Raw genomic sequence first — 12,032 nt, forward strand, 5'->3', positions numbered from 1 at the left:
TGCAATGCTGCAGTGCCTGGCAGTTCTCCTGGGCTGTGTCAACTACTTAGACTCCTTTCTAAAGGTCTCCATGCCATACTCAGGCAGTACACAGCTATCTCAATCTGAGTGATGAACTTCCTCCAGTTATGTGCTTCACTTTACCATAAACAGATGAGTGTGCAGTGTTTAACTAAGTTAGTATTTTCATAAGAGGTGCTAGCACTAAAACATAACCAAAGAGAAGAGTTTATAATTTGATTTGTTATCTAATCCTTACAGCCTAGATTTGAATTGCAACTTGGGCAAGGTACTAGTTAGTTGTTTTTGTCTTGATTATCTGAAACTTCAAGATTTTAAGTTATTTGCCTATTTGGTCATGATGTTCAGAATTTTTAAAAAGAAAACACTTTTATGTTAAGTATTCCTACACAGTACTGTAATTTGTGATTTCAGGTATGAGAGAGATGGCAATATATTCCCTTTGTCAAATCTCCCATAGCTATACTATGGGATGAACAAAGGAACTGTTTCTGTCAAGGAGAAGGCAGGCTCTTTGGGAGCTGGGGAATGGGGTAGAAGAGTATTGCTGTGGGAAAGCCTCAGTGAGCACAGAACTGTAGGGTTCTTTCCTCTTGGATCAAATGCTCTGGTTTGTCTCAAGGGGAGAGGATTTGATAGAAATCTTGTATTGTAATCCCTGAAGTATCCTAAATTCTATTGTCTTTTGTCAAAAGGCAAAATTTGAGCTTAAAAAACTACATTTCTAACATTAAGGTTTCATAGCAATATGACTTGTCTGTATATAGTGAGTATTACTCAGTTGTATGAAACTCACATTTTAATTCATATTCAATATTATGTGGGTACCGAAATGTGGCTATCGCAACATCTCAAAATTATACTTGTTAGTCTGTTTGTGAATTAAGTGGAAAGGTAACAATTTCTCTCTGCTTTTAAGGTAAGACATGCTTTGTCCTGCCCACCAGAAACAAGCAAAGCATTGTTATGTCTTTGGAGTTACAATATATGATTTGTAAATGTACAGCTTTGAAGTTGCTTGTGTCTGTAAAAGATGAGTGTAGGACTGTGCTGAATATTCAGCTGGCAAATGTTTCATTCTGTTGCCCGTTGAAGTGTTATTATAATTTTGTTCAACTGGTGTCCTATAGCACTGTGGGAGATGCTGATTATTTCTCGCCATCCTCCCACTGGTACTTGGCAAAACAACAGAACATCTATCTGTTGCATCTATCTGAGCATCTATCAAATCTTTATTTCTTCCTTGCTAACGCAAAGATGGATATATATTGCATTTTTTTCTCTCCAATAATATTCTACCCAGTGCTAGGAGTATAACATAGGTTAGATTTTCTTAACTGTTACAGGTATGTCACAGAAAAATCTCTTTACAATATACTGAGCTAGCCCATTGGCTTAGCCGGGAGGCAATAACATCTTAAAATGGAAGTGCCTATGGAAAACTTAAGTAATTATTAAAATGTCCCTTGAGATCCAAACTTAGCTAAGCATATAGGGGAAAATGGCAAAATAAGCAAACAAAATAATTTCATTATTTGGACCAGAGTTGGCAGCAGCACCTAACTGCTGTGATGCATCAGTTAACGATCCTAGTACATGTACTCATGCCTTCATGTCTGTCTGAAGCAAGGAGTTTCTCAAACTGTTGTCTAAATAGCTTAAAAATTTTGCAAGTCACAACAGGTTATCTTCAGTGTTGCCTTATTAGAAACGTGTGACTATCCCAGACCTTTCTGTTCAATAGCAAGAAGAGTTCTCATCAGCCAGGACTCAGAATCTTGAGCTTCTTGGCATACAAAGTTAGGTGACAGGAGGGAACATGAATGTGAAGGAAAGCTAGAGCAAGTGAAACAACAAAGGATTTCTAAATGGAAGCCTGTGCTAAAGCTGAACTAAACATAGGAGTCAGAAACCTGTGCTTTGTACAACAGTCTTTTTATCCAGAAAACAGAAACAGCTTGTTAAAAATTATGAGTACTAGTTAAGGTATTTGATACTTCTCTGAAGTAGTATTTTGAACTTCAAGAGTTTTGTAGGGACTTTTATCGATTTCTGCAGTCTACAAAAATTTGTAATACTGTTGGCCAGGCTTTCACCTGTGCCATTTTCTAATCTATGCCCTTTCACATGAATGCTTGTGAATCACTTCACTGCTGATGATCTTATGGTTGTATATTTGTCCTTTGCACTTGTACATATTTTTGATACAAATAAGGGTTCAGGTGATCGTGCAGAGAAGATGGGGACTCTGATTCCCCAGAGAATTTAATTTGAAACAAGGGCCAAATGTTTTGTATCTTGACATATTAAAAGTGTAACAACATTAAAGAAGCTGAATTAGTAACACAGTTATTGAAATGACTGTTTGCTCTAGTTAGCACTTCAGGAATTTATACTCAGGTCAGAGACCACCTCCAGCTCCAGATGCAGTTGACCAGCTGTGTATTCACTGCAATCTCCTGATCCTTTTCATTTTCTCATCGTTCATTATGGGCCAGCTACTAAAAACCCATTATGTTCAATATTGCTAATGTATTTCCTTCTTAGTAGCCGTTTTCCTTAGTCCAAAATGATGCTATGCATGAATGTTTATAACCATGGGCATTCAGGGTTTAAAAATTTTTCTAAAGGCAATATCCTGCCTGAGTAATTCTGGTGATTTTCCGAGAGTAGTTTATTTTACATTCTGTAATATCCATTCTAGATCCTAACTATCTTCTAAGCTTTAATGTAACTATGGAAAATAATGATGCTCATAAAATACGGTATTTCCCAAATTATCTCTGTGTTTCAGTGAGTTTTAAGCCTTGGCAGAGTTTTAATTAAAAGTTGTATTAGAACTGATTATCTCTTTAATGATGTTGAATTCAGTTTTCGTTGAATTTAAAGTTGAGGATCATTAATGAAATGAGACTGAGAGCCAGGACACGAGGTTCAACTTAAGTTTTGGGTTTTTTTGCCTTTTATCCCTATGTCAGAAGTGTTTTTAATAGCTCGCAAAGATCACGTGGTGCTGCTCTTTGTGACATGGTTCTTCTGACATCTTAAAATTTGAAGTTGCACAGTGTACAGTCATTCAGCACTAATGCATGTATTACTTTCACTGACTAAAATTTTTAGGCACAGTGCAAGTACAGTTTGTAAACAAATGGGTATTAACTTTCAACTTTTGTGAAACTATTGCTAAGAAGTTACTGTTAATGTTGTAAAATTAACTTACTGAAACTTTCCTCATTTTGGCCCTTTGAATCACTTTGATATTCAGGTTTGGGTTTTTTTTAATTTATTATTAATTTTTTTCTCTTACACAACTTTCTATATTTCAGTCAGTGCATGAGCATAGTCTTCATTTGGCTAATTTTTAGATTGTAAATTTCTGTAAAGCTATCCAAATGCTGTTAGCCATTTGGCTGTTAGCCATTTCAATCTCTGAATTAAGATAAACTTTTTATGGATACAAGAATTAAACAAACCTGTATGATGTAAGTCATAATGTATTTCAATAAAAGTAGACATTATTAAGATATAGATTTAGAAAGAATTTACTACTACAGACTTTTTCTGCATATTTTTGTCTGTACTATATTTACGTTAAAACATACCAATTTTTTAAAATGAACTGTTTTCAATGAAAAATTTCAGTTGTCATAGGTAAAAATGTCCTTTTTTTCCCCTTGTATTACTGAGGAGTTTAGACACAAAATTCTAGGAATGCAAAATGATTCCAAATAAAACTTGTATTTGTCATAATAGGTGTTAACGCAGAAAACAAATCTTAAGGAAAATATGATGGTTTTATTATTATTTGTATTCTAAATGTTTCAGACAACACCTTTCCAGTTAACTAAAGGAAGACTGACTTTTATATGGACATATACTTTCTGTGCCGTGATTCATTCCAAAGACATTGCTTAAGGAATGCAGTCTCCTAGATGAAAAATCATAGAATCAGCTAGGTTGGAAAAGACCTTTAAGATCATGAAGTCCAACCATAACCCCAGCACTGCCAAGTCCACCACTAAACCATGTCACTAAGGTCCTTGTCTACATGGTTTTTGAACACTTCCAGGGATAGTGTTCCCTTGGAAGCCTGTTCCAATACATGACCACCCTTTTGGTGAAGAAATTTTTCCTAATATCATAGTATCATAGAATGGTTAGGGTTGGAAAGGACCTTAAGATCATCTAGTTCCAACCCGCCAGAGACACAGGGATGCCTCACGCTATACTCACTCAAGGCTCTATCCAACCTAAACCTCCCCTGGCAAATATATAAAACAATATATATTGTATATATATTGTGTAAAACAATCATGAAGATTCTTCAGTAAATCATCATTAATTTCAAAATAAAACCTTGAAAATCAAAATCAACTGAAACAGTTGCTATTATGAGCAGCTCAGAAGGCAGGTATTTTTTATGGAATTTAGTAAATGAATTCAACAAACCAGCAAACAACTTAAATCATAAGTGATTTTTGAGATAAACCTTCATCAAACTTCTGTTAACTTTTTAGGGTCTCATTTAAAAAAGCTTCTCTTGTGTATTAATCCTTTAACATCTCAGGTTATATGGATAATATAGGAAAACAGTAAGTGGCTTATAGTCCTTTGACTCTACCTTAAATGTCTGCCATTGCATTTGGCAATACTCATAAGTTTGAACAGAGATACCCAATTATTCGCAAGTTTTGTTACTTCACAATTAAATATATGGAGCCATTAGTTATGATTCACATAGTATGTGTTTACACATATTTTACTTTTTTCTCTAGGAGCTGAGAGAAATACATAACAAACAGCAACTACAAAAGCAAAAGAACTTGGAAGCTGAGAGGCTGAAACAGAAGGAACAAGAAAGGAAAACAGAACTGGAAAAGCAAAAAGAAGCTCAAAGGTAACTGCTCGAATTTAAGCCCTTTCTCTGTTAAAGTGCAAAACGTTTTGCAAACAAGTAAATAAACTCTATTCCAAGGAGCATAATCTGATCTCAAATAATATATCACTAAAAGCTAAGAGTACCCAAGGCCTGGGCCAAGTTTCATTTCAGTCCTTTTAAAACTTGGAGAATCTCTTGATTAATTCTTGAATAAGAAGTGTGCTGTCGAGACGAGCTTCTGCATCTGTCTGTGACTCTGATTGTCAGTGATACATACAAGTTTCACCAGTGTTACTTAAACGTTACTTAAACTTCTATACCTAGAAAGGTTCTTAAACAGTCTAACTTTACTGACATAAAATACAGAGCTAATGTTTTTCTGCTACAAACTTGGGAAATTTGTTTTCTACATGTATTTATAATATATTTGTGTAAAATGAATGGCATATAGGCTAGCAACCAATTCGATTCTGACATCATTTATCAATAGCTGTTTGATTTAATTTTTAGCAATTGTGGGGTTTTTATAGTCTTAATGTAGTCAGATGTTGGTCAAGAGATGAAAGCAAGGACCTGGGAACAAAAGGTCTTAAATTATTGGTTATAGCATTAGATGGAGTGTGATCTAAGCTGAATTGATAGCCTGTGTTACTACATGGTGAATCAAGTTAATTTTTACATTTCAGGCAAAACCAAAGCAAGGTCTCAGTGAAAACCATATCTTCAAACAGAAATCTTATAAACAGAAAGCAATTTACTTCAGATAATTCTTAAATAATTTACATAAAACCTATGCCTTTAAAAAATTTTAAAGATCTATTTCAGAAATAGCAAACTTTCTAAAAATACAGCTTTCCATCATGAAGAAATAACTACACTAAATATGGTAATCACGATGGAACTTTCCTTGAAAACAAGAAGGCTGCTGAGATACTGGAAGTATAGGAAAACAAGAAATATTCTGTTTCAGAATATTGAATAAAATACTCTGCTTCCTTCCAGAAAAAATGGAAATTTGAAAACCAGATTTTTAAAAGGAAAAGATTCTGTCATGGAAAACTTAATCTCTGACTTTTCATGCTAGCTGAGCATTCAGACATTATTGATAATGCAGAACTTCATGCTGCCCAAATATTCAAGCTTCTAAGTAATTGTAATTGGTGATAACAAGCAGTCTGCCAGTCTTACTGATTTCCACTAGACACCAAGATGAATAAGGTAAATGGTTAATACTCATAACCTGGAAATTGCCCCATAATAATTATGGCAGTACGCTGCCTTTTAATAGCTCTAGTGAAAGCAAAGAAAGGAAGAATAATCTGAGATCATAATTATGCACACTTTAACCTTTGGCTTAATGATAACCACAATCATTTTATACTGAGAACTGTCTTAACAGTTTTTTGTAGTTACGCACTGCATTATGCACATAATTAATTGAGCAAATAAAGATACAGACATACATATTTGGGGATGGTAGAGGTCTTTGTGAAGACCTCTTATCGCTGATTAGTCTTAATTATTTTAAGGCTAATTCCATGCAGACTTGTATGACTGTGGGAGTAATATACAGTTAGAACAAAAACGAGTGTTTGGGATAAAAACTGCAAGAGTAGTATAATGCAATTGGTGGGAGAAAAAAGGAAATTAATAAAGTGAAAGCAAGTATATGTAAATCCCAGATTAGAGGTTGTATTCCACAATAATTCACACATGAGGAGTCTTGAAGTAAGGAAAAGAGCAGAATGTCAGGTTTTCCATTCCTACCCCGAAGCTGTGGCATTCACACCTAGGCTTGTGTTTCTTTAGTTTCTATGACTCTTCCTATTCCGTTCCCTGTCTTTAACTCATGATATTAGCTTCCATAACAATCAAAGAAAAAAATTCTGCGGCTGCTACAGAAGTTAAAAAAAAATCACACATATCCCCCATCCTCCCAAGATACCTTTTTTTTGCCTGCTCTTCTCACTCCAACAGTTAGAGCAAACTTAGGTTATAGGTATGGGAAGACTTAATCGCTCTACTAGAAACATAATGAAAACCTCAAGTTCCCATTTAAAGCCCATCTGAATAAACTCACTAGGGAAGATGTCACTCAAGTCAAAAGAAAGTTGAACTCTGTATGCCTGTGTGGTGCAGCTTCAGTGTTGCAACAAAGCTATTGAGTAATTGGCTCTGAATACTTTGCAAATGAACATATGAAGGACAAATTGAGCAATTAAAATAAGAGGTTGTCAGAACAGTGAATTTATTAACTTATTAAATGACTTTGCATCGAAGGCAGAAAAGCATGGCAGTGTTTCATAGAGGAAGAAGTGATCTCCTTCATACTGGTGTCTTAAGCTCTACTTGCGGTGTACTGATATGGCATATTGAAATAATATAGGCAATTTCATTAAGAACCAAAGATTTTTTTTTGAGCTTGTAAGTTAGCTGTCATCTTAAGCAGTTACTTCAACAGGTACCTTGATACCTTTCAGAAATTATTCTTGTCAACTCAAAACTTACTTTGATAGAGATGAGATTTTTGCCCTCTGGTGCCAACCTACTATTTGGAAAGTGGATTTTTCCCCTTAAGGAACTAATTTTTTTTTTTTTTTTTTCCCCTCACACAGTTTCTGGCCAGGAATTCATGTTATTCTTGGTTCATGACATTCTATATAGCAGGCCAAGTCTGTAATGACCAGCTTGTTATCATGCCTTTGTCACTGATTCTGCGAATAGGAAGGAGGTATGGAAGTGAAATAGGTCATATGCTACAGCCCTTTGAAGTTATCTTTACTGGTGCAAATTGTTTCTAGCAGAGAATATTTATTCTTTTTGTCTGTTGTTTTGTCCTCTGTTGGAGATGAAGGAACTTGTTAGCTTTCACAGCTGGGAATGTATAATTGAATAGTTCTGCAAGTGCTGTGTGAAGCTTGCAGATATTTTTACTCCTTGCCTCTCAACAGAAGGATCAGGATGGACATACTTTCTGATAACTGATTGTTTGTTGGCGTTTTGTTTGTTTGCTTGTTTTTTGTTTGTTTTGGGGTTTGTTTTTTTTTGGTTGGTTTTTTTTTTCCTGACTTCGCTATTTTGAGTCTTACCTGCGGATGTTTGCAGCTTTGAGAAAATAAGCAGAACCAACTTATTTTATATTCCTACTCCTTTTGCATTTTAGAGCTGAAGTCAGTGCTGAGCAGATGAAAATTGAAGTGTATAATTTGCTGCTTATTGAGTTTCAGAGAAAACTTTAACGATTAATTTTGAAAATGTCTGGTGATAGCTGTAGCTGATATCTACAGGCCTAAATTAAATAAAAGGAATTGTGAGGCAATTGAAAATGGTAACTTGCAATGCTGATATAGTCAGGTTGCTTGAATTAGACTGCTTGGGAAGGGGTTTTCAAAAGCAGCCTTACAGCTGCATGGAACTGAAGGGCTTATGTTTGGGTTCTTGGATGCCAAGGAGTTTTGTTTCTTCAGCCAAGGGAAGTTTCTGTTCCCTTCTATTCCCCTCTTCCCCCGCTTCCTCCTTTCTCCATACAGTTCATCACTTAAAACAACTGCATAGGGTTTATGAATCCCATGGAAAATGATGAAAAGAGAATACACAAATATTGTTCAGTCCTCAAGCTGAGACTCGGATGTTGTTAAGTTGAAGAGGCTGGACTGAACGTGTAAGACAGTAAATTGTTATCAAGCTTATAATTTTCAGAACATTGTGAGCTGACTAAGAGTGTTCTAAGATACCTGTGTAAAGTTTCATACAATTAGAAAAACACAGGTAGATATATTTATTTTCATGTCAGTATAGAAGAGATTGCAGCCTCAATAAAGAAGGTAAAGTTTAGCATTTACGGATCCCTGAGAACTCTGGCAAGAAAAAATAGCTTTGAATGTTTTTTCCCACCTTACATTTAGCTCCAAAGCATAGCTAGTTTATCATTTCTGTATGCTCAGGATGCTCCGTACCTCTTTTAGAGTTCTGTGGAATTGTATTGTAAAGGTACAGAATTGATATGCAAATTAAAATAAAAAATTGCATTAAAGGTAGTTTTTTAAATGCAAAGACAAAGCAACTCAAGGTAATAGAGATCTGCACTTAGTAGTTGGTTACATGAAATTGTGTTCTCTCACTTGTCTGAGAGTCACAGCTTTTTCTCTATGAATGCATATGGAGTCATAGCAAATCTTTCTGAATATTTCTCCTTTGCACTCTAGGAGTCATTGTGTAAGAAGATGATGTAGAGTGATTGATAACTCACCAAAATAAAATTAACAGCTCTTACAGGGTATGCAAAAGCCATAAAGAGTACACTTTATTCTATAGATCACACGAAGGACAACTAACTTTTATGGTATTTTGTTTGACTGGCTTAAAAAAAACCCACCTTAATTGTCCAACAGGCGAATCCAGGAACGGGATAAACAGCGGCTTGATCGAGTGCAACCGGAAGAAGAACTTCAGTGGCAAAAAAAAATTCAAGAAGATGAAAAACAAAAAAGGGAAGAAATAACCAAGAAGAAGGAAAGTGACGATAAGGGGAAACAGGAAATGCAAGAGAAACTGAGCAAGCTTTTCCAACCACATCAAGAGCCAATCAAGCCAGCTGTCCAGGCTCCTTGGTCAAATGCAGGTAGAAAATAAAAAATTCAAGAAATGCTGTTGCACATGCTTCTTGAACAATTCTTTTCTGTTTTGTCCTCCCATTTCATACAGAAGAATATTATGGTTCAGAATTGGATTGCTAGTCTTATGAAGGTAGATCATGTATGGATTAAGTTCTAGACTCCAAAAGGTTGTTCTTTTAGGCTTCACTATTCTTTCTAAAAGGATAGTTTTTAGCAGAGTGTGAAGCACAGTTGATGACACTCACTCACGGTGCCAGCTGAAGAGAGAATCTTCGCTAAAACTGTTGTAAGATCTTGATACAATATGTCAAAAATTATTTCTGTATTTTTCTTTACAATTCTTATTTTGATGTGGAATATTTGCCTTGGAATTTTGAGAGTAGTAGCAATATATAATTTAGTTATCCTTTTTCCTCTTCCCCTTTCCCCATGCATGTTGTTTACTGAACAAATAACCTGAAGTCTAAGATTTAATACCTTTTTTTTTATTTTTTTGCTATGCACACAATCACTTTCAGCTAAGAGCTTTTTCTCTTCATTCTAACCTGACTTTTGCCTGTATTGAGAATCATTGCTCCCCCTAAAGTGGCTTTGATACATACACAAAAGAACTGACTGGAAATGTGATCTTTGTTTAAATGTTTGATAAAAAGATTGCATAAAGGGAAAATTACCTTCTGTCTTTTAGCCCAAATCTAAAATTGTCAATCTAATATGTCCTCTTGCTAGGTTTTATTTGTGCAGAGTAGCAGAGGGCACTTTTATGACCAAATAGGCAAAATAGGAAGTGTGTTATACAAGACCAATTTAGCTTATATCTTTGGAGGGTTTCTGTATTCTTCTTTTTCTAATGATGCATCTTCAGCAAGTAATTTATTTTTTTTAAAAAACACTATCTGTAAGCGACCTCTTTTCAGGCAATCTGTATGAGGACATTTTGAAACATCTTTCTTGGAAGCATAGTCAGGCTGCAAATGAAGCCACTACACGAGCAGGCTCTAAAAGTACTTGGGTTACCATTGATAAATGCAAGAACATCATTGTTCAAATTGAACCCATGGCTGATCGGATTTAACATGGCTGATTCAGATTGAGGAGTCATATATTTTGTATCAGAAGTACACAACTCTTTCTGTGAAAATAGTAGTATATATCATAAAAGTTAAACTATAACAATATTTTACCTGATGTTTAGCAGAGAAAATAGTAGAAGTTTTATTTTAAATAATTAATTTTCCTATTTCCCCTTGTGTAAAAGAGGGATAATGTACTTCCTGCAGACAAAGTAAAGTTTGTTAATTTTTGTCTCCACTTTCACCTAATTTTTCAAATATTTAAAAATAATATGTTTTGATTTTTTTTTTTTTTTCCTTTGTATCTGTGCATTTTTTTCCTTTGCTCAGAAAAAGCTCCTCTAACCATTTCTGCTCAGGAGGATGTAAAAATAGTGTATTATAGAGCACTGTATCCTTTTGAATCAAGAAGCCACGATGAAATCAGTATTCAGCCTGGCGACATAGTCATGGTAAGAAGGGATTGTGATATTACTTGATAAAATTACTTAAGCTTTGCTCTTGTGTGACTGAAATTACATATATGGCAAGATTTTTTACAGAGTTGAGACAAATATTTCAGTGAATACTGAAATTACGTGATACGACAAGTAACCCTATTATAATAATGGATAGCTTCTTACAGTTCATTGTAAGTGTAAAGTTTGAACATAATATATGAGTAGATCGTATCAGTTTCAGCATGCTGAGCTGTATGTGTCTGTCAATGGGTTTAAAAATGTTCCTATAAAGAAGTTATCTCAGTGAGAGGTTTCCTGTCCTCCAAGGTACCTTGGAAAAAAAGTTACTTTTATTTTCTATTGAGGGTGGCTATTATGTGTGGAAATCAAAAACTGGCTTTGATAAAGTGTGTTTCTAATAAGAAATCTACCTTTTTATAAGAGTAGGACAAGATCAGTGTAAAATTTTTAATTTGAAAAATTGCCTTTATTAAGAGAATGTGATGCCCAGTGTAATACTGTGTGAAACAGTTATGCTAAACTATGAGATGGCTACACTTCTGTAATGGTCACATAAACATTAACATAGTCTTTGTATGGTGGCGGTTCTTCTTCAGCAATAGTGGAAATTTTTATACAACTCTTGGTGACAGTATTTGATATAATGATCTATTGTAGCTTGGAATTGTATGATAATTTACTCTTTAATCTACTTAACTCTTACGAGATGCCTTTAAATTTATTTTAAAGAGCATATACAATAGATAAAATTACTTTGCTAAAAATGAAAACTTCAAAACCTAAAAATTTGGTTGCAGGTGTGTTGATATAGAATAATTTCTTTTCCTTTTTATACATAGCTGTTGAGATACACGGATATGACCAGCAGTTCTGTTGTTAATGACTGCAGTTACCGAATGTGTATGTTAATATTAATAAATTACTAGTATGATCTTAACATACCTATGTCTATGCATAATGAAAATTCCTAGTTTAACTATTA

General features: G+C 34.6%; 1 protein-coding gene across 6 annotated transcripts in view; it reads left to right on the plus strand.

Moving 5' to 3' along the window:
* ITSN1 (intersectin 1) overlaps positions 1-12,032 on the plus strand; it is a 141,501-nt gene that overhangs the window by 69,277 nt on the left and 60,192 nt on the right. For all 6 annotated transcript variants that reach the window (XM_030471446.1, XM_030471462.1, XM_030471452.1 and 3 more), the window contains 3 exons: positions 4,797-4,918; positions 9,292-9,521; positions 10,920-11,041. In XM_030471446.1, coding sequence (XP_030327306.1) covers positions 4,797-4,918; positions 9,292-9,521; positions 10,920-11,041 — 474 coding nt within the window. The remainder of the gene's footprint in view (positions 1-4,796; positions 4,919-9,291; positions 9,522-10,919; positions 11,042-12,032) is intronic.

This window comes from Strigops habroptila, chromosome 2, assembly GCF_004027225.2.
Source record: "Strigops habroptila isolate Jane chromosome 2, bStrHab1.2.pri, whole genome shotgun sequence".
Lineage (NCBI taxonomy): Eukaryota > Metazoa > Chordata > Aves > Psittaciformes > Psittacidae > Strigops > Strigops habroptila.